Below are 24470 nucleotides of genomic sequence, written 5' to 3' on the forward strand. Positions count from 1 at the left end.
CAGTCTCCTTGCTGACAACAGACAGCCGGGTGTGGGGCGAGAACTCTGGGACCATGATCAACAACTAACATCAGCTGAATCACAAGAAATGTCAAGCTCCTTCTTCCTGTAACTGCCAAAAGTTTTTAACAAAAAGTGAGATCTCTATATCCAGGCTCAAATTCCAATTCCAGCAGCATTTTTAGGACTGTAGTGCACATGCACTGGAAATTTCCACATTTCAAAGCTCATTTCAAATTGCAATTGAGGAGCTTCCAGCTACCCTTCAAGTGGAAGCAATTAATACAATGACATGCTAAAAGACAATTATCCAGAGGAAAATATAAAAGAATTCTATAAATGCCTCCCAAGCAATGAACACATTCAATTAAATCATATGCTCATAAAGATATCAATCAATATTTCGGAATGTCTAGCTCTGTGAAAAAACGCTTTCAAATGAAATACACAAAACTGCATTATAGATTAACATTAATAGGTGAACATCTGAAATCAAATTTGGTGATAAGTAACACAAACTTTGGACCTCAATTAAGTAAAATGTTAGTTTCACTCCCTCTCTCCAACAATTCCATTCTTCTCATTAATAGACTTGTGTTACAAAAAAATGTACCGAATTATTATTATGTTTGAATTTGTAAAAAAAAATTGTGGAGCAATCCCTATCAAAATAACACCAGCATTCTTCACAGAGCTAGAACCCACAGTCCTAATGCTGTATGGAACCAGAAAAGACCCAGAATAGCCAAAGCAATCTTGAAAAAGAAAACCAAAGCAGGAGGCATCACAATCCAGGCTTCAAGCTGTATTACAAAGCTGTAATCATCAAGACCGTATGGTACTGGCACAAAAACAGACACTCAGATCAATGGAACGGAATAGAGAACCCAGAAATTGTCCCACAAATACACGGTCAACTAATCTTTGACAAAGCAGGAAAGAGTATCCAATGGAAAAAAAGACAGTCTTCAGCAAATGGTGCTGGGAAAACTGGACGGCAACATGAAGAATGAACCTGGACCACTTTCTTACACCACACACAAATATACACTCAAGATGGATGAAAGACCTAAATGTAAGACAGGAAGCCATCAAAATCCTAGAGGAGAAGGCAGGCAAAAACCTCTTTGACCTCAGCCCCAGCAACTTCTTTCTCAACAGTCTTGGGAGGCAAGGGAAACAGAAGCAAAAATCAACTATTGGGACCTTATCAAAATAAAAAGCTTCTGCACAGAGAAGGAAATAATCAGCAAATCTAAAAGGCAATTGACGGAATGGGAGAAGATATTTGCAAACGAAATACCAGATAAAGGGTTAGATCCAAAATCTATAAAGAACTTCCCAAATTCAACACCCAAAAAACAAATAATCCAGTGAAGAAATGGGCAAAAGACATAAACACTTCTCCAAAGAAGACATCCAGATGGCCTACCAACACATGAAAAAATGCTCAACATCACTCATCATCAGGGAAATACAAATCAAAACCACAATGAGATACCACCTCACACTTGTCAGAATAGCTAACATTAACAACTCAGGCAACAACAGATGTTGGCAAGGATGTAGAGAAAGGGGATTTCTTTTCTACTGCTGGTGGGAATGCAAACTGGTGCAGCCACTCCGGAAAACAGTATGGAGGTTCCTCAAAAAATTAAAAATATAACTACCCTATAACTCAGCAATTGCACTACTAGGTATTTATCCAAGGGATACAGTGTGCTGTTTCAAAGGGCACATGCACCCAGTGTTTACAGCAGTGCTATCAACAATAGCCAAAGTATGGAAAGAGTCCAAATGTCCATTGAGAGATGAATGGATAAAGAAGAGGTGGTATGTATATGTGTGCAATGGAGGATTACTCAGCAGTCAAAAAGAATGAAATTTTGCCATTTGCAGCTACATGGATGGAACTAGAGGATATTATGCTAAGCCAAATTAGTCAGAGAAAGACTAATATCATCTGACTTCATTCATATGAAGACTTTAAGATACAAAACGGATGCATATAAGGGAAGGGAAGGAAAAATAATATAAAAACAGGGAGGGGGACAAAACATAAGAGACTCTTAAATATAGAAAACAGGGTTGCTGGAGGGGCCGTGGGAGGGGGGATGGGCTAAATGGGTAATGGGCAAAGGAACCTACTCCTGAAATCACTGTTGCACTATATGCTAACTAACTTGGAGGTAAATTTACAAATAAATTTATTATTTAAAAAACTGTGGATATTTGTCCTCTCTTATTGTATAAGTACCTACAGAGTATCCTCTTGATTCCCAAAGCATAAAACATTCACTACCTGGCCCTTCAAAAAGTCTACGTACCCTAGGGGCGCCTGGGTGGCTTAGTCGGTTAAGCGTCCGACTTTCGCTTAGGTCATGATCTCGCAGTTCGTGGGTTCAAGCCCCGCATCAGGCTCTGTGCTGACTGCCAGCTCAGAGCCTGGAGCCTGTTTCAGTCTGTGACTCCCTCTCTCTCTGACCCTCCCCTGCTCACGCTGTCTCTCTCTCTCTCTCTCCTAGAAATAAATAAAAAAACCTTAAAAAAATTTAAAACAAAAAAAAAAAACAAAAAGTCTACGTACCCTAGATAAATGAGTCCTTGCCTCTACCCAAAAACAACATACAATGTTTAAGTATTATTATTCAGAAGAGCAAAAAACTATTAACCCAAACACCTATCAACAACAGTATGGATAAATAAGAGAAATTACTGCACTCCATAACAATAAGGTTGAATCTCAGGCATGATATTTAGTAAACCGGCCCAGCATAAAAGAGTACATACTGCATGATTCCATTTGTACCAAGTTTGATGGCAAAACTAATGTATTTTGATGGAGATCAGAAGAGTGTCTATCTCTGGGGAGGAAACATTAGTCAGCCTGCTGTGGTGCCAGAAATGTTCTGCATTTTTGCCTGGATAATGATTGTGCATAAATACACATATAAAACTTAACAGAATATTATACTTAAGGTTTACACACTTTATATAAATTATATACATATATTTTTAAAAAGAGGAAGACACATGCTAATGCCACACCGATTATCTCCCAAGTCCCTGCAACTTTACATTTTTCAGGCTGTACATATGATTGAAGAGGACATAAGGAAAAGTAGGTAAACTTGAAACTAAATCAATAGGAATTATCAAATTTGAAGAACACAGACAGAAATAACTGAGAAAAAACAGAGCTCCAGTGATCTGAGGACAATATTTAAAAAATCTAACTTGTGTAATTGGATTCTACAAAAGAGAAATGACCAAAACCGTTTTTATTTTAGACGTTAATTTTATTTTGGAGAGAGAGCAAGCATGAGCAAGGAAAGGGCAGAGAGAGAGGGAGACACAGAATCCAAAGCAGGCTCCAGGCTCCGAGCTTTCCGCACAGAGCCTGACGTGGGGCTTGAACTCTGAACTGCAAGATCATGACCTGAGCCAATGTTAGACGCTTAACCAACTGAGCCACCCGGGTGCCCTCCAAAATTTTCTACATCTGCTTAAAGACAGAAATTTACAGATCCAGGAAGCTCAGTGTTATCAAGTCAGGACAAGTATGGAAGAAACACACCCTCTGAGACATCACAGTGAAAGCTGCTGAAAATCAAAGAATAGAAGCACCTTGAAAGTAGCTAGAAACTGCAGATTATATACAAGGAACAAAAAATACAAATAATCACTGACTTCTCATTGGAAACACTAGAGAACACAACACAGTGGAATTCTATTTTTAAAGTACTAGAACGCTCAACCCAGAATTTTATATCCAAAAAAATATCCTTCAAAAATGAAGGCTAAATAGACATTTTCAGACAAAAAAAAAAAAACTATGTAAAATTACCTCAGCAAATCCTCACTCAAATATACACTAAAGGAAAATTCCTCAAACTGAAGGGATATTATCATCAGATGGAAAATCCAATATTTGAGAAGGAAATGAAAAACCCAAGGAATGAAGTAAGTGCAAAAATATAAAAGTCTATTTCCCCTGTAATACACAGAACTGTTGGGGCACCTAGGTGGTTCAGTTGGTTGAAAATCCAACTTCAGCTCAGGTCATAATTTCACACTTTGTGGGTTTGAGCCCCATGTCAGGCTTTGCACTGACAGGGTGGAGCCTTCTTTGAATTTTCTCTCCCTCTCTCTCTGCACTGACAGGGTGGAGCCTGCTTTGAATTCTGTCTCCCTCTTCCCCCCCCTTCCCTCCCTCTCTCTCTCTCTCAAAAATAAACATTAAAAAGAATTTTTTTTTAAATACACAGAACTGCTGGGGCGCCTAGGTGATTAAGCATCCAACTTAGCAGTTGGTTAAACATCTGACTTCGGCTCAGGTCACAATCTCATGATTGGTTCATGAGTTCGAGCCCCACATCAGGCTCTCCGCTGTCAGCACAGAGCCTGCTTCAGATCCTCTGTCCCCCACAACTCGCTGTGCCTCCCCAGCTCATGCTCACAGATGCGCCCTCTCTCTCTCAAAAAAAAAGAAAACATTAAAAAATAAAATAAAATACATAGAACTGTTTAATGTGGGGTTTACAAATATATCTGTAGTGTAAAGGAAGGGAATAGACCCATACTGATAAAAGGTTATTATATTTTACATGAGGCAGTATAAAAATAAAAGTCAATAGACTAAAAAAATTAAAAATGTGTACTACAATACCTGTGCAACAATAGATGGAGAGCACAAAAGTATGCCTATAAAGCCAACAGATAATTAAAATGGAATTCTAAAAAACAGCAAATTAAGATAGAAGAAAGGAAAGAAGGGGAAAAACAGATACACAGAATCAGTACAATATGATACATATATATCTAACCACATCAATTAAATGTAAATGACTCACTCACTCCAATTTAAATGTAAAAATTGCTACAATGGATATAGCAGTTTAAAAATTTTAAAAAGCATGACCCAATCATATGCTGGATGCATTTTAAATATAAAAACACATAGGTTAAAAAAAAAAAGTGGAAAGATATATAATGCAGACAAAAACTTATAAAAAAAAGGTGTTTAGACATCAAGAACATTTCATAATGCTAAAATATCAACTTATTAGGAAGTTCTAACAATCATAAACTCAACAATCTGTACCTTAGAATGGAATTAAAAATAAAAAAATAATCAACAGAATTAAGGGAGAAGTATACAATTCCCCAATCATGGGTTGAGGCTTTATCACTCTCAGAAGCAGAACCAGGCCAAAATTTGTAAAAAACAGTAAAGATTTAGATGATGAATAACCATTTCAATCCCCTGACCAAAAGAACACTAACTGACCTTATAGAACACTATGTCCCACAAACAAAATACACATTCTTCCCAGGTGCATATGATATGCTTGCCAAGAGAAGCCATATTACTGACATAGAAATTAGAAATCATTAACAATCAGATATTTATAAATACTTGAAATATTTGGAAATTAAATCAAAAGAACTAGATCAAAGAAAAAAATCACAAAGAAAATGAGAAAATATTTCTAACTAAATGCGAATGAAAACATCAAAACTAGTGAAATGCAATTGAAACAGTGTTTTGCAAGAAATGTATAGCTTTAAAAAGCTTACATTAGGAAAGTGGTTCTCAAACCAACTGGTGTCCCCCCAACTCCCAAGGAGACATTTGGCAATGTCTGGAAACATTTTTGGATGTGATCACCGGGAGGAAAGGGCCTGCAACTGTTATCTAGTGGGTACTTTTGTAAACATCCTACAATGCACAAGACAGCCCCTCCAAACAAAGAATTACCTGCCCTAAAGTGTCAAGAGTGTAGAGGTTGAGAAAACCCTGTTAGAAAACCCAATCTATATAGAAAAAAGAACAGAAATCAACAGAAAACAAGCAAAAAAGAAAATCAGGAAAACCAAAAGTGAGATCTTTAAAAAGAGTAACAGATTTAACAAATCTCTTCTAAGACCTATCAATTTTAAAGAGAGAACCAACAGGGGTGCCTGGGTGGCTTAGTCGGTTGAGCGTCCGACTTTCGCTTAGGTCATGATCTCGCGGTTCGTGGGTTCGAGCCCCGCGTCGGGCTCTGTGCTGACTGCCAGCTCAGAGCCTGGAGCCTGTTTCGGTCTGTGACTCCCTCTCTCTCTGACCCTCCCCTGCTCATGCTGTCTCTCTCTCTCCTAGAAATAAATAAAAACCTTAAAAAAAAAAAAAATTAAAAAAAATAAAATAAAATAATCAAGAACTTTAAAAAAAAAAAATAAATAGAGAACCAACATAAGGAATGCAACAGGGGAGTTATCATTACAAAGCCCTTAGAAGGATAATATTATAAATATCAACTTCATGTGGCCAGATAACTTAGAAGAAATGGACAAAATACAGTATTACCATACATTGTCGGTGAAACTGTAAAACAGTACCAACCACTCTGAGAAAAAGACTAGCAGTTGCTTACTAAATTAAACATAACCTATCTTATGATCCAATGACTGCACTCATAGGTCCTTACCCAATATAAATAAAAGAGTATGTCCAATAGAAGCTTTGTACAAAAATGTTTATAGCACCTTTATTCACAATCGCCTAAAGTATAAACAGTCCAAATTTCCATCAATACAAGAATGGTAAAACAAATTGGAATATTCATACAATGGAGTAGTATGGAGCTATGAAAAGGTACAACCTAATGATACATGCAACAACATGGATGAATCTCAAACATTACAATGTATGAAAAAGGCCTTGTACAAGTGTAACCACATACTGTATAGTTCTACTTATATGAAGTTTCAGAAGAAGCAAAATTAATCTAGTTTAAAAAACTATTAAGTGTGGTTACTCCTTTGGGGGTGGCAGAGGAGCAGGGAACTAAAAGGGAGCATGAGGGAACTTTCTGGGGTGATGTTAATGTTCCATTAAGAGTTTGGGTTAGAGTGCCTCCGTGGCTCAGTTAAGCACTGGACTCCTGATTTTGGCTAAGGTCATGATCTCAAGGTTGTGCAGATCAAGCCCCACGTTGGGCTCTGTGCTGGGCATGGAGTATGCTTAAGACTTTCTCCCTCTGCCCCTTCCCTGCTTACGTGTGTGTTCCCTCTCTTTTTTTTCTCTCAAAAGAAAAAAAAAAGAATCTGGGCTATACATGAATAAGCAAGCATCTATCAAAACTCGTCAAATAGTACAATTAAAATATGTATATTTTCCTCTCACACAAAAAAAATTATACTAACCATGAATTTAATGATATTCATGCTAAGGTGTTTAGGGATACAGTATATGATGAATGCAACTCACTTTGAAATATATTTATTTAAAAAAAAATTTTTTTTTAATGTTTTATTTATTTCTAGGAGAGAGAGAGAGACAGCGTGAACAAGGGAGGGTCAGAGAGAGAGGGAGTCACAGACTGAAACAGGCTCCAGGCTCTGAGCTGGCAGTCAGCACAGAGCCCGACGCGGGGCTCGAACCCATGAACCGCGAGATCATGACCCAAGCGAAAGTCGGACGCTCAACCGACTAAGCCACCCAGGCGCCCCTGAAATATATTTAAAAAGAGATAGATAGACAGATGTATTCACACAACACAAACACACAATAAAGCAATATATAGCAAATCTAGTTCAACTAGATAAGAACTGATTCAATCTCTCACACTAACAACCTGACAAAAGAAGAGATATGTTTACTTCTGTGCATAAATATTATTTACCTCAGTCTGTTTTTTTACACATAATGTCCAGCATTCAACCAAAAATAGATGGGGGGTAGGGAGATAGACCCATTGTCAAGAGATAAATAAAATAGCAGAAGCATACCTAGAAAAGGTCCAAATGCTAAAACTATCAGACAGGTACTTTAAAATAATTATAATATGTTCAAAGATACAGTAGAAAAGGTGCATTAAAAATGGGGAATTTCAGCATGTAAACAAAACCATATCAAATTGCTGAACATTATTAAACAGACTGGAGGCACAGTAAGAAAAGGGAAAAAAAGTGAAGAAATATTTCAAGAGATAATAGTTGAATATTTTTCAATAATAATAAAAGATAAACTATACATCCAAGAAACTCAGAGAACCCTATACCACATAAGTATAAAGAAATGCATAAAGGATACATAACAGTCAGAAAAAGAAAAAAAATCCCAAGGGCAGCCCTCTTACTAAAGGATAGGGCAATTTGCTATTTGAAATGTTTTATTTAATTACTATCATATATTTCAAGCACTGCCAATTTGCAAATAATTAAAGTGGAGTGGTAAGTAATAAAGCCATAAACATTGCATTTTTGATGATTTAGAAATCCCATAGGAAAAAGAAAAAAGTCCCACTGGAATCATATCAAATATGTAAATATGAACGATTAGTTTTGGAATGCTACAAATTATTGAATATGCAAAACAGATCAATGCTTACTGACCCCTCTATTTTGGAAAAAGTAGAACTTTCATTAGTAAAATATATACAAATTACCAATTTAACTTGAATTAAAAAAAAAATTCCAACATGCTATATTTGTAACCATCAGCTCAAATTAGAAAGACTAGGTTGGAATGAGATTTCATTTGGAAACCCAGAATGTCTGCTTTCATAAGTAAATAGCCCCATCAAATGAGCTTGTAAGCTAATTACCTTTAGGGATTGTTTTTGCTAAATTAAATTTGTGTAACTACTAGTAAAACTGTGTAACAAACTGTAGATTAATAGAGTTCTAAACAATAGACTGCCACCAGATAAGGTAAAAGAGGTCATAGTATACATAGCTGTGTGCCTTCCAAATAAATTCAAAGGTTTTCAGGATAGAGCTAAATTTAAAATAATTAAGGAGTAAAGTTTGTTTTTCGGCGGAATTCAACTTAATGTAAAAATCCTAGAACTAATTTTAAAAATCCTTTTTAGATAAAATTTTTGAGAATAGTTAGAATGAAATTTAGCAATAAGTAAAGTATATTTCTGACGTTCTCAGTGTATATTCTCTTTATCAAGAACACTGGAGGGACGTAATGAAAATGCAGGGGGAAAAATGCAAAAATTGAGCCCACCTAGTCTAAACTACTAAATTGGAGGTGGAGGGTGGGAAATTACCACGTATCTAATTTTTTAAAAGTTTATTTATATACTTGGTGTGAGGGAGGAGCAGAGAGAGAGGGAGGGGCAGAAAGAAAGACTCCAAAGCAGGCTGGAGCAAGGTCAGTGTGGAGCACGACAAGGTGGGGCTCAAACTCATGGACTGTGAAATCATGACCTGAGCAGAAATCAGGAGTCAGAAGCTTAACTGCTGAGCCACCCAGATGCTCCTCTAATTCGCTTTAAAACCAAGTATCTAATTTTTTTAATGTTTATTTATTTATTTTGAGAGAGAGTAAGATTCACTTTAAACAATTTTTTTAAATATTTTTTTTTGGGGATGGCGTGCATGTGTACACACATACACGAGACAGGAGAGAGACAGGGAGAGAGAAAGAGAGAGAATCCCAAGCAGGCTCCTTGCTGTCAGCACAAAGCCTCATGTGGGGCTGGATCCCACTAACAGTGGTGAGATCATGACCTGAACCAAAATCAAGAGCTGGACACCCGGGGCGCCTAGGTGGCTCAGTCAGTTAAGTGTCCAACTTCAGCTCAGGTCATGATCTCATCGCTGCGTGTGGGGCTCTGTGCTGACAGCTCAGAGCCTGGAGCCTGTTTCATATTTTGTCTCCCTCGCTCTCTGCCCCTCCCCCACTTACACTTTGTCAGTCTCTCTCTCTCTCCCTCTCTCTCAAAAATAAAAAAATATTAAAAAAAAAAAAAGAGATGGATACCCAAGTGACCCAGGTGCCCCAGGTAACTAATTCTTAAAAGCACCAGGTGATATTTAAGAACTCTAAAAAATCTGAGAACCACTAATGTAGATTAAAGCATGATATTATCTCCAAGATTTATTTATTTTTTTAAAATGTTTTTTATTTATTTCTGAGAGAGAGAGAGAGAGAGAGAGAGAGAGAGACAGCATGAGCAGGAGAGAGAGGGAGACACAGAATCTGAAACAGGCTCCAGGCTCTGAGCTAGCTGTCAGCACAGAGCCCGATGCGGGGCTCAAACCCACGAACTGTGAGATCATGACCTGAGCCAAAGTCAGATGATTACTGACTGAGCCACCCAGACACCCCTATTATCTCCAAGATTTAAAATCTTCTGCATCCACCCCATTTCAGGTGAGCATGAGCCCTGCTTCAGGTTGAGTCCCACTTCTCTCTCCCTCTGCCCCCTATGGGACTCTCTCTCTCCCCCTTGCTCACTTATGCCCTCTCTTTCTGCACCCAGTCAAAATCAGTAAATCTGACACTTAAGAGTTCCATTTTGGACAAGTAAGAGAAGTCAAAATTAGGAATATTAAGAGAACAATTTAACTTACATGAAAAATGTAAGTAATACATAAATAAACATTTGAGATTTTGCATGGTAAAAAATACATACGAAGGAGGGAGGGATATATAAACGGAGCACAATTTTTAGGGCACTGAAAATACTCTAGATGTTATTGTAAAGATGAATACTTTTCAATATATATTTGTCCAAACCCAAAGAATGTGCAAGGCTAAGAATAAATCTGAGGACTTTAGGCGGCTATGATGTGTCAACATGGGTTCACTGTTGGTAACAAATGTACCATTCTGATGAGTGATACTGATAATGGGGGAGGCCATGCATGTGGGGGGAAGGAGGTACAGTAAAAGCTTGGTTTGTGAGCATAATTCATTCCAGAAACATGCTTGTAATCCAAAGCACCAGTATATCAAAAGCGAATTTCAAGAACCATTGCTCAGTTGTGATCATGTGACACTCGTATTGCAAGACATCCCTCGTTTATCATGTTAAAATTTATTAGAAATGTCTGCTTGTCTTGCAGAACACACACAAAACAATTTACTTGAAATTCAAGGTTTTACTGGATTTACTCTATATGGGAATCTCTGTATCTTCCCTTCCATCAATTTTGATGTGAAACAAAAATTGCTCTAAAAAATAAATTCTTTTAAAAAATCATGTTTTAAAGGATTATTTTATGATATGGATATACTCATTCTATATTATTCAATGATAATGAAAATAATACAATTACAGTATAATGAAAATATTCAAAAAAATTTTTAAAAGGAATATGGACTTTGGATGATGATGATGTGTTACTGTCCACTGGCTATAACAAATCATACTACTCTGGTGCTAGATACAATGGAGAGGAGGGAGGTGGAGAAAAGGGGGGTGAGGTAGGAGGGCAGATGAAATTGTTGGGAACTCTCTAGTTTTTTTATGTTTGTTTATTTTTGATAGAGAGAGAGAGAGCACAGGCACACACTCACAAGAGCAGGGGAGGGGCAGAGATAAAGGGGGACAGAGGATCCAAAGTGGGCTGTGCACTGACAACAGTAAGCCTGATGTGGGGCTTGAACACACGAACTATGAGATCATAACCGGAACCACAGTGGAACGCTCAACTAACTGGGCCACCCAACTCTGTACTTCCTACTTAATTTTGCTATGAACTAAAACGGCTCTAAAAAAATAGTCTCTTTAAAAAAAAAAATTAGGTAATTAATAAAAAAGTACAGAAAAATATAAAAAATTGAAACAGCAACAGCATGTTATAATCTAAAAAATCTGATATCATCTAAAAGATGAGAAATGAATATAGTAAACAAAATTATTTAACATTACTTCAAGAGATCTAAAATAAATTTCATTTTATTACTGCCTGATGATTTCTACCACTTTTTCCAAAGCCAGTTAGGTATGCTTCAAGAAGAAAACCAATTTCTAAGCTTCTGGAAAAAAAAACTAGTCTTCTAATACATGCTGACTCGTCCTTAAACATTTTTATTCAATGATTTTCTTTCTGTACAATGAAAAAACTTACCTCTACTTATTTTATAATGTCTAGATAAAGAATATTTAACTCAGACATTCGAAATTATAGGACAATTATACATAGCCACTGAACTTACTTTTCAAGTATTAAATTTAACATTTTGGCATCAGTTTATTATTAACATTTACTTAGAATCCCAACCATACAAATGATTTAAGAAATCTGAAAAAACACAGGTGATAAAAATTCAATTCCTACAATAATCTAGTACACATAATTCTACCAACCACTCTTTCAAAATTTTACTCATCCACAGACTTCACAATTAGTATCATATGACTACACACTCACCAACTAACAGATTTATTCAGGCAGTATCAATTAGAAATGGATTACTATTCAATCAAAGATGCTGTCAGTCTGGAAATGAGCCACAAAGGGTGGTATTCATGTCTCAAGAAACTGCTTGATCACTTAGCTTTGTTAATCATGCAAAACTATGACTTAGACACAGTGCTCCTCAGCTCAAATTAGTGAGAGGGTTTTTGTTTTGTTTACAGGTTTAAAAAAACTTTTTTAATGTTTATTTTTGAGAGAGAGTGAGACAGAGCACAAGTGGGGAAGGGGCAGACAGAGATGGAGACACAGAATCCAAAACAGGCTCCAGACTCTGAGCTGTTACCACAGAGCCTGATGTGGGGCTTGAACTCACAGACTTCGAGATCGTGACCTGAGCCAGACTGAGCCATGCAGGCACCCTGGATTTTTTTGTTCTTTTTTTTCAATTCAGATTCCTTTCTTTGGTATTTAAGGACTTTAACAATTTCAAGAAGTACCTTACTCTTTTTTTTTCCTCCCAACTACTCTAACATGCATTAGCATTGGCAATACCATTCTACTCATTTTCCTCAAACACACCAACCGTGTTTCTGCCTCTCAGTCTTTGTCCCTGCTGTTTGTTTGTCTGGAATGTTTTACCACCTATTTGTCTACCAAAGCCCGAGCCTTCAAATCACAGTCTAACTGTCAACTTCTCCACGAAACTTTTCTTAACCATCAAAATTCATGGTTATCTCTTTATCCAAAGAAACAAATACAATCATAGAGCCTGCTTAAGATTCCCTTTCCCTCTCCCTCTGCCCTTCCCCTGCTTGTGCTCTCTCTCCTAAAATAAAAACTGAATATAAACAGAAACCAAGTGTATATAAAACTGATAACATAATTAGACAAAAGAATTCAAATTCAAGTAACTAACAAATATGGTACTCTGTATAACCTTAGAAGACAAAAAAACTGTAGAAAAAAATCCCGCAAGGGATACTAGTATTGAATTTTTTCTTGAGTTTACATTAGGGTAGTACAAAGAAACAAATTTATCAAGTTATGAAAAAACAGGGTTTATACTGCAGGAGAAGGATGACATAAGCAGGGAATGGAGAAGTTTAAGAAAAACTCTGTGGTGCTGTTTTTTACTTTTTCTTTCTTAAGTAAGCTCTGCACCCAACATGGGCTTGAACTCACAATCCCAATATCAAAAATTGCATGCTCTAAGGGTGCCTGGGTGGCTCAGTTGGTTAGGTGCACAACTTTAGCTCAGGTCATGATCTCATGGTTCATTAAGTTCGAGTTCCCCACCAAGCTCCACAATGACAGTGCAGAGCCTGCTTGGAACTCTCTCCCTCCCTGCCTCCCCTGCTCTTTTCTCTCTCTCTCTCTCTCTCTCTCTCTGTCTCTGCCTCTCCCCCACTTGCTTGTGTGCTCTCTCTCTCAAAATGAACTGAAAAAGAAAGAAAAAAAAAAGAAAGTTGCATGCTCTACAGCCAAGAGCCTCTGTAGTGTTGGATTGTAATTGAACAGAATGAACACATTATTTAAAGTATTTATGTACATTACCCAGCTTTTCACACTGAAAGGGCCTGGAAAAATTAAATCCTACTACCAATGTGAACACAACGCTGATCCCTAGACCGTGGTTTTAAACACCACTCTCTACACCACTCTCTAATGAAAATGGAAATAGGCCTCTCAGGAAAAAAATGAGCTATCCAAATCTGGGGCAAGAAAGCACAGGTGAACATCCTGTACCAGAAAAAAATGGAGTGCTGAAAGACTCACAGAGACATGTCAAAAAGACGCTAGATGTTTCAAAAGGACACCAAAGCCAGCATGCTCATTTTGGGATAATCTGACTCTCAAAGGGAATAAAGATAGTAATATATTATAATGCACTGAAGAATCCATGAGTAATTTTAAAAAAAATATTTAATGTTTATTTATTTATTTAGAGACAGAAAGAGAAAGACAGAGCGAGAGAGAGACTGCAGGCGAAGGGCAGAGAGAGGGAGAGAGAGAATCCAAGCAGATTCTACACTGTCAGTACAGAGCCCGATGCAGGGCTCAATCTCACAAACCGTGAGATCTTAACCTGAGCTGAAATCAAGAGTTGGACACTTAATGGACTGAGCCTCCCAGACGCCTTCATGAGTAATTAAAAGGGAGAGGGGGGTAGCTTCTTCTCTACAGAGGAATGCCAGCTAACACATGTAGAAGTGATGACAGAATCAAAAAAGGCAATGTTTCATAACCACCATAGTAGATGCTAAAACAGCTAACTAATTGTTAAGTAATTGCTGGAAAATAAATAAAACTGCCAACTTAAACATTACTTACTAATTGCAAAGTGGGGTTACAACATAAAGAGTTGACCAACTGTAACCAAGTGATCAAATTTAGCATAAACCAACTGGACAAAATGATATTTTGCTCCTCCTGATGATGCAACTAACTATACATTACTACTTGCATGGTAAAGTGCTTGCCAAAAAAAGATCAACCTGAATCTAAGCATGAGGCAATGAGACAAAAACAGATTATGGAATTCCTATAAGGCAAACGCTTCAAAAATGTCACATCATAAATGACTCCTTATTCCAAAAATGGTGACAGAGCTTTCTAGATTAAAGGAGACTAAAAAAATATTACAAATGCAAATGATCCTATACTGAAACTTGGATAGAGGAAAAAACCCAAGTCGTAATTTTTGGGGCAACTGGGAGAATTTTATTACGGACAGTTAAACAGATAACAGTGTACCAATACAGCATTTAAGTGTGATAATGATCATTATTCAAAGAATGCTGAAGCATTCACAGACAGAATGTCATGATGTCTGCAAGTAGCTCTCAAACAAAAACTTGTAGGTCTGTCTGTCTGTCTCTCTCTCTCCCTCTCTCTATGTGTGTGTGTGTGTCTGTGTATGTGTAGAAACATAAAAGCAAACAAGGTAACAAAACGTTAACAATTGGTAAATCTAAGTGAAGGGATATGGTTGTTGAAGGTACAATTTTTTCCAACTTTCCAGAAGTCTGAAATGTCTCAAAATAAGTTGAGATAAATCTTTTTCTTTTTTTGTTTTTAAAAAGAGAGAGAAGAGAGAGAGTGCCAAGTGGGAGAGAGGGGTGAAAAGAGGGTGAAAGAGAATCTTAAGCAGGGCTCATGCTCAGTGCAGAGTCCAACCTGGGGCTCAATTCCATGACCCTGGGATCATGACCTGAGCCAAAATCAAAAGTGGGACACTCAAGCCACCCAGGCACCCCCCAAAAAATTGAGATAACTTTTTTTTGTTTAGATAATTCTTTTTTTTTTAATTTTTTAAATATTTTTTATTTATTTCTAGGAGAGAGAGAGACAGCGTGAACAGGGGAGGGTCAGAGAGAGAGGGAGATACAGACTCTGAAATTGGCTCCAGGCTCTGAGCTGGCAGTCAGCACAGAGCCCGATGCGGGGCTTGAACCCACGAACCGCGAGATCATGACCTAAGCGAAAGTCGGACGCTTAACCGACTAAGCCACCCAGGCGCCCCTGTTTAGATAATTCTTAAAAAGGGGTACTGTAGTACTGGAAAAATCATCATCGTAATTAGCCAGCAATACTCTCCAGTAAAAATTCAAATAAAAGAAACATGACTCTAAAATCAAATCATGAGACTTTCCCATAATTTTCCCCTAACTAGCACATAAAAACTTCTAATTTTTAAAAATGTTTTATTTTTGAGAGAGAACATGAACATGAGAGGGGCAGAGAGAGGGAGAAACAGAGAATCTGAATGAAGCAGACTTGGCACTGTCAGTGCAAAGCCCAATGTGGGGCTCAAACTCACAAACCATGAAATCATGCCTGAGCTGAAGTCAGATACTCAATTGACTGAGCCACCCAGATGCCCCTCCTTTATTAAAAAAAAAAAAAAATTCTTACAAATTTTTCCTATGATTTTTAAAATAAACTTTACAAATCTAGCAAGTTGGATGCAAATATATACTATTGTTTTTGAAATTAAGTGTTTTCCAAATTTATGACTACAGCTACAAAGTCTGTAGTTAGTATACTCTAATTTGTCATAAGAGCTCCTGTAGTAGATTAAAGATGGCTACAAATTCCTTTCTTCTTCCATTGAGAAGTAGTCATTTTTTTCTCCTGTTGAATGTGGATTGGGCCATGACTACTTTAACCATTAAAGTAACAGAGACATGATATTGCCAGTTCTGAACCAAGCCTTCATAAAGTACTGGCAGCTTCCTTCACAGTGTCTTAGAGCCCTGAGACCATGCAGAGAAGCCCAAATATTACATCATACATAGGAAAAAGAGCCCAGCTGAGTTCAGCTTTACAGGTGTTCCTTCCAAGACACCAACTGTTAGAGAGAAGTCAGTGCAGATCTTCTAGACAGGTCTAGACACCAGCTGAATACCACTGAATGAGCAGCACAGTAAGCAATGTATCAAACTTTTTTTAATGAAAAAGATTCAAGCTAAGCCAAGCCTTACCCAAACTGCTGATTCACAAAATTGTGAGATAAGAAGAAAAGTTGCTCAAAGATGTCAAAAGGTAGAAGCAACCCAACTGTCCATAGACGAATGAATAAACAGAAGCGGTTTCATTCTCTGTCTCTCTCTCTCTCTCTCACACACACACACACACATAACCACAGTGGAATATTATCCAGCCTTAAAAAGTAAATTCTGACATACACAATGTGGATAAACTTTGACGACATTATCCTAAGTGAAATAAGCTAGTCACAAAAGGACAAATGTATGATTCTTATACGAGGCTCTTAGAGCAGTTAAATTCAAAGACACAAAGTAGAAAGGTGGTTGCCTAAGCTGGGGGAAGGGAGAATCAGAGAGTCACTAGGTTTGGGGTAGTTTGTTACACTGCAACAAATGACCAGAATAGTTCCTCTAAGCAAATGGAAGTCTAAAATAAGAACTGTGCAACAGTTAGTATTACTTCACAAATACACATTGACTATATTTTAGGGCTTAATTTTAAGAAATCTTGCCTATTTTTTTAATGTTTATTTACTTATTTTGAGAGAGCAAATGCACAAGCAGGGGAGGAGCAGAGAGAGAGGAGGGAGAGAATCCCAAGCAGGATCTTTGCTATCAGCGCAGGGCCTGATACGGAGCTTTATCTCACAAATGGTGAGATCATGACCTGAGCCGAAATCAAAGGAGTCAAGACACTTAGCTGATTGCGCCACTAGGCGCCCTGCCTTTTAATTTTTTAATTTCTCAGCAGAATCTTTTTCATTAAAAAAATATTAAAATAAGATATATGAACAGAATTTAGACTAGAAGTTACATACTGAATTGTATGTAAAATCAGCATCTATGTGGCATGTAGGGATAAATAAAATCCTTTCATGGAAGTAAAAAGAATTATAACAAAGTACATATTTCTGGGGTTCACCTGGAGGAAAAGAAAGGGAAAGATTTCATGGCTTTCCTGCCTCTTATCTATTCCTTCCCTTTCCCAACCTACATCTGATGAGACATCTGCTCTACCTTAATCAAGCACACTATATCCTAATTCCTAACTATATCAAACAAGGCATATTATAGAAAGCAAAAGTGAGAGCATGGGACAGAGGAGAATGGTGGACACATAGAGAAACATGACAGAAAAAATACAAAAAAAACACAGAAATAACACCTGGTGGGAGAAAAATGGGGGACATATTCAGAACAATAAAACCCTATTATTTAATCTTTCCTAATTCTTAGCACCAAAGTAATAGGAATTTTGATTTCTGTGACAAAATGATTATGACAGATTTGGGTAGGGAGTTAATAGCCAGAGAACTGTCTGGGGGTACTGAGCTCTGAGACCAGGTAATAAGAAGTGGATATAAGAAACAATCTTTGGGGCTGCTGGCTGGCACAGTCAGAGAAGCATGGGACTCTTGATCTTGGGGTTGTGAGTAGAGATTTCTTAAATAAATACATACATACTTAAAAATAAAAAATAAAAAAATAAAAAGAAACCATCTTTAACCTGCCCATCCCTCTCTCTAAAAATCAAGGCTTATCACGGACTTCCCACTTCCAAAATAGCAAGGAACGAACAAAATGTGAATAGCAGGTAGTTCTGTAGTAATACATGATGACTATAGACTATAGGCAGAAGCACTTAATAGAACTTTGTACAACACTGTTTATAAGTGTATTTTTTTTAATGTTTTATTTCTGAGAGAGAGAGAGACAGCATGAGCAGGGGAGGGTCAGAGAGAGGAGATACAAAATCCAAAGACAGGCTCCAGGCTCTGAGCTAGCTGTCAGCATAGAGCCCGACACGAAACTTGAACCCACAACCCATGAGATCATGACCTGAGTTGACTGAGCCACCCACGCGTCCCTCTAGGTGTATTTTGAATGTGTTATAAAAGTTATCAGACATGACTGCTACATTAGTTTCAGAATCCTTAACTATATAGAAGGAAGGCTATTTGTGAACTATGGATCTTGATGCTTAATGTAACATTAGTAGTAAACTATCTGCTATCCTTTCCAACAGAAAACTACCTTTTGTATGCCCTTTAATATACCCTAATTAATGTAAACTTGTAATGTATGTAAACAACAAAACTGTATATTATTATTTTTTTAAAGTAGGCGTCACACCCAACATGGGGCTTGAATTCACAACCCTGAGGTCAAGAGTTGCATGTAGGGGAACCAGGGTGGCTCAGTCGGTTGGCTGAGCGTCAAGACTTCAGCTCAGGTCATGATCTCAGAGTTTGTGAGTTCGAATCCCACGTCGGGTTCTGTGCTGACAGTGCAGAGCCTGGAGCCTACCTCAGATTCTGTGTCTCCCGGTCGCTCTGCCCCTCCCCTGCTCATGCTCTGTCTCCCTCTCTCTCAAAAATAAACAAACGTTTAAAAAAAAAGGTTGTTGTTTTTTTCTTTAAAGTTGCATATTCTGGTGTGCTGGGTGGCTCAGTTAGTTAGGTATCCAACTTCAGTTCAGGTCATGATCTCACCATTTGCAGGTTCGAACCCCGCTTCAGGCTCTGTAGTGACAGCTCAGGGCCTGGAGCCTGCTTTGAATTCTGTGTCTCCCTCTCTCTCTGCCCCTCTCCCACTCACATTCTGTCTCTCTCTCTGAAAAATAAATAAAACACTAAAAAAAAAAAGAGTTGCATGCTCTACCAACTGAGCCTACCAGGCAACCCTAAGTAACAAAACTGTTAATGATCATTTTCAGCTTTCTCTAACTAGGGTTGGTCACAAGATCTCAGACTCCATTTCTTCAACTGGAAAATTAGGACAATACCAAATAACCTCTAAGCTACCTTTTGGTTCTAAAATTCTACATATCTACACTACCATCTCTGGTATACAATCTCAGATAAAGAGTTAGTTGCCATTCACAAATATTTTCAAATTATCCTTCTATTACAAAAATGAAAATATTTATCTACTCCAACATTATCTTTTCTAAACCAACAGTCATTCACTGAACAAATAACTGTTGGACACCTAACTACGCTCCAGGCATTAAACTTGGAGCTGGTAGGGTACAAAAGTAAACAGAGACATGGTACCTGTATTCACAAAGCTTACACAGAAATTGGGGAAACAAACCAAACACACATATGCATAAATGTATATCATAACTGAATTAAGTGATATGAAAGAATTAAAAGAATATGTAATGTGAAATCTAAGAGACCTCCTCTAAGAAGAACAAGTAAGTAACAAAAGAACAAATGAATGACACATGGAGTTGAGACAGGTACACATATGGATCACATAATGTGGAATCAGTCTAGAAATGAACATGACATGTACAAGAAACTGACAGAAGGCCAGTGTAATTGGACATAAGAATATGTGGAAGCACCTGGGTGGCTCAGTTGGTTAAGCGTCCAACTTCAGCTCAGGTCATGATCTCACCACTTGTGGGTTCAAGCCCCATGTTGGGCTCTGTGCTGACAGCTCAGAGCCTGGAGCCTGCTTCGGATTCTGTGTTTCCTTCTCCCCCTGCCCCTCCCCCACCTCTCTCTCTCAAATAAATAAATGTTAAAAAAAAAAAAAAAAAAGAAAAGAAGAGAATATGTGAAATAATTCCTTAGAAGCTTAAATTAAAATTTCTTTTTTTTGAGAGAGAGAAAGAGCACATGCTCCAGCAAGTGGGAGAGGGTGAGAGGCAGAGAGAGAATCTTAAACAGGCTCCATGCTCAGCACATAGCCTAAAGCCCAAAGCAGGGCTTGATCTGATGGTGAGATTATGACCTGAGCCAAAATCAGAGTTGGATGCTCAAATGACTGAGCCACGCAGGCACCCCTGAAATTAAAATTTCTAATACATAAAAGTGTTTTAGCAGTTCCAAAGACCTACTCTAAGAACTGCTTTCAAGAAAGTTCAAAGCATCACAGTAGTTTCTAATGTTAAAAAAATGCTATACTACATCTTAACTCAGATTTCTTTCTCTTTTCACTTTACCATTTTCAAATGCATAATAAAAATCACAACTTCTTAGTTATTCTTAGTTTAGATTCCTTTGAAGGAAATCAGCTGTAAGAATGAAAATAAATATGATGCTAGTGCCCTGGCTCTGCCACTGAGCACCTCTATGACTAATCTTGGTACATGTTACTCGGCAACTTTGGGCCTAAATTTTCTCTTCTGTGAAATATGGGGAGTTCCAAAACTTATTTTAACATCCTTTTAACTCTAAAATTATGATTCTATTGTAAAAATGCTTGTTCCATTCTTGAATACTGAAGAGAATGGACCAAACATCTCTGAATTCCATTGACCAAGACTTTAACTGCCTTTAAGCCCTGTTTGTATTTATACAGATTTTGAACACTGTTGCTATAAAAAAAAAAAAACCTACTGAATTTACAATATTGGTACGTAATTAAGGGTCTAATCAATACAAAAATTATCAAAAATAGTTAAACATTGTTAAAAATCTATACTTCCTATGAGACAGTACTACTTTAGCCAACCAGGGATCTCTAGGAAGTACAAAGTCAAGACAGATTTAGAAAAACAGGAGGAAAACAAAATCATAAGAGTCTTAGAAAATTAAAAAGAATTCTTTTAAGAATATTTTTTAATGTTTATTTACTTTGAGAGAGAGAGAGAGAGAGAATGGGTGACGCGCAGAGAGAGAGGGAGACACAGAATCCAAAGCAGGCTCCAGGCTCTGAGCTAGAGCCTGACACAGGTCTCGAACTCACAAACCTGCAAGATGGTGACCTGAACCACCAAGAGTGGATGGACATTTAACCAACTGAGCCACCCAGGCACTTGAGAAAAGCAAAATTTTAGCAGGACGTTCAAAATGGTTAGTATGTATGTCAATTTTAACTTCCAAAAGAACTCATAAGAAATAGATATCCTAACCCAGTGGTGCCTGAGCGGCTCGGGTTGAGCATCGGACTTCGGTTTGCTGGGTTTGAGCTCCATGTTGGGCTTTGTGCTGACAGCATGGAGCCAGAATACTGTCTCCCTCCCTCTCTGCCCCTTCCCTGCTCATGGTTGCTCTCTCTCAAAAATAAACATTAAAAAAGAAAAGAAAAATATCCTAACCCAATGTTCATTCTAAACTTGGCCATATGCCCATTTACATAACAGTATTTCTGATAATCTATCTTCAAGCACAAAAAGTACATACAATTGTAACTCTTTTTAATTTTTTTTTAAATGTTTATCGATTTTTGAGAGAGAAAGAGACAGAATGCAAGTGGGAGAAGGGCAGAGAGAGACACACACAAAATCTGAAACAGGCTCCAGGCTCTGAGCAGTCAGCACAGAGCCCAACATGGGGATCGAATGCACAGACCGCAAGATCATGACCTGAGCCAAAACGGACACTTGTGGTGACTCTTTATTAACCAGATTATCCATCACTACCAATCAAGATTTCAATATTCTTAATATGAAAATAAAAATTAAAAGGTCTACAAGTTGTTTACTTGTAGCAAACAGCTTTGTATTTCATAATTTTTCAGTATCTCTAAACATTCAATATAACCTTAAAAAGCATCAATCAAGCACCTCACTTCACATATACCTAGTATCAAGTTTGTTTTAATGGAAGCTATTGTGTCCTCTTCCTTCCCAAGAGGCAACAAATTGCAGAATCTAATTAGATTTTAAAAACTAAGCTACAGGAATACTTCAAATATTCATTAAACACTCACATTGTAAACATTTACTAGGCACACTACACTAAGCGCTAAGAACAAATGGGCAAGATCATTCCCTAAAAATAAATTTTATCAAGTTGTCCAAGGTAGAAATACTATCTACATTGTTTCTTCCTTCTTCTCCCACCATGTCTAATTGATTTCTAACTAGTAAACATTTTTTGGATCCTTCTCTACTTCTTTACCCACTACCATAGCCCTACTTCAAGATTTCAACATCTTTCACCTATATTACTATTAAGTTTCCTAACAGGACTCCCTGCCTCAAATCCTTCTCTTTCCTTGCTCCAACCTAGCCCCACATATGACAACCAAAATGTCTTCAGCACTGACAAATGTCTCCAGGGTGGGAGTGGGGGTGGCGTGTCAAAGATGCCCTGGTTGAGAACCACTGCATCAAGTTGATCCCTTAACAAGAATAGCATGTATCGTGTAAGACTGTGGGCACAATCTATGTCTGTGCAACAGAAAGCAAAAAACTGACCAATGTAAAGCTGAAATTTACAACCTTAATCTTAGGATCAACATGCTTTAAATAAGATAATTTTATTAAAGAGAGCTAAATACTCTCTCTTGAACCCCCTCTGAACATGTGGACCTAAATCATAACTTTATTTCAAGTCTGAATTCTGAAGTCAGTACATTTTGTCAAAGCTTAACCACACTAAATACATATTTAAGGTTCTGGATATTAGAAAATTGTGGCAATTTAATAAAAATGCCCCTGTGATTAAATCAATCTCCTCAGAAACTGATGCAAATAGGAACCTTCCTAGGCAAACTACTGCCTACATTTAAGGTTGTAAGCCACTCCGAGCAATATTCTCATGAATATTTCTAGGAAAAAAAAGTTATAAAAACACTTATATTTTTATGTTTGAAAAAGCAGGCACACTCCTTTTAATTTCCCATAATGATTATGTTTCTCCAGAACTCACTACTCAAAGATATAGCCAAGATAGAACAATCCTTTTCAGAGAGAGTAAAAAAAGGAGACTATAAGATACCTAAGAAAACCTGGTAGGTGACACTGTAAAGGCCAGGTCTAGTAGTGCAGTAATAACACAGGAGAGAGCACCTCCCACCACAGAGGTCTGAAGTGTGAACACTGTGTCTAGATGCTTACCTTCAGTCGCTTGATCATTTCATCCGTGGTGATCTTGTCGGTGATCTCCTTTACCCCCGGAGGGTAAGCGATTTTCCCATCTGCACTCACGACGCCACAGAGGGCAGTGGCAGGCTTGGGCTGCGCGGTGAAGTCCATCCTGGGGGACAACTTTTCTTTCACAGTCCTCTACCGGCCTCTATCGGTCAGAAAACAAAAGTTCAGCGAGAAAGGGGAGACTTTGTAACCTCTTTTTTCATTTCAAAAATCTCTAATCTGCAAAGGGCGCTTTCTCTAGGGAGGCCGAAGACTCCGCGGCGGCTCCGCCGCTCGATCCCCCCGGTGCCTGGAGCCCGGCAGCCGCCCCGCCGCCCCCACTCATGCGGGCCCCGCCAGCCCCGGGCCCACGGGGCTCTCTGGCACCAGCCGCCGCGGCCGCGGGAAGCACCGAGCAGCGCCAGGAGTTTCCCATTCCACCCTTCACAATGAAATCCAACCCCGAGCACCGAGGTCTGAAGTTTGGGAACCCCCCGAGCCCGGCGAGGCCCCCAAGGCCCCGGCTCGGTGGGAGAGAAACCCTGAGTCCCCGCCCGGCCGGTCCCCTCCAGGAAAGAAGACGCGAGGCCTATAGGGCTCGGCTTAGGCCGCAAAACTAGGGACCCAAACGGACCCACACGCAACGGCGGATCCGGGAGACGAACGCCTTTGCCGGGCCGAGCTTCGGGACCCCGGGCGTCCCCGCCACGCTCCCGCCCCTCCCTTGTCCCGCGGGAGGGGAAAACAAGCCGCCCTCCACCCCAAACCCCACGCCAGGAAGCGGCTGACGCGGCTCCGCACTTCACATTTTGTTCCTTCAACTTCGGCTGAGGGACCCTGGCGGCTTCTCTCGGTCCCGACTGCTCGGCGCCGTCCGGCGCTGCCGAGGCCTTACGGGCACCTCCCGGCAGCCCCGCCGGGCCTAGGTCCTGCGCCCCCCCCCCCCCTCCGGTCTCCCCTTCCGTCCTCTCCCTCCACCAACCGAGGGCGGGAGGCGAGCTGCCGCCGCCGCC

The 24470-nt window shown here is 38.7% G+C and overlaps 1 protein-coding gene across 2 annotated transcripts in view; it reads right to left on the bottom strand.

The window, feature by feature from the left end:
* The window catches only part of PDS5A (PDS5 cohesin associated factor A), a 138029-nt gene that overhangs the window by 113105 nt on the left and 454 nt on the right, over positions 1-24470 (bottom strand). Inside the window, exons 1-2 of one of the 2 annotated variants that reach the window (XM_039226985.1) lie at positions 24440-24459; positions 23443-23620 (exon numbers count right to left, since the gene is read on the bottom strand). In XM_039226985.1, the coding sequence (XP_039082916.1) occupies positions 23443-23580 (138 nt within the window). In that variant the 5' untranslated portion in view covers positions 23581-23620; positions 24440-24459. Of the gene's footprint in view, positions 1-23442; positions 23621-24439; positions 24460-24470 lie in introns of those variants that run through there. The other variant, XM_039226984.1, reaches the window with a different exon arrangement.

Source organism: Hyaena hyaena, unplaced genomic scaffold (assembly GCF_003009895.1).
Source record: "Hyaena hyaena isolate Hyena2069 unplaced genomic scaffold, ASM300989v1 scaffold_24, whole genome shotgun sequence".
Taxonomy (NCBI): Eukaryota; Metazoa; Chordata; class Mammalia; order Carnivora; family Hyaenidae; genus Hyaena; species Hyaena hyaena.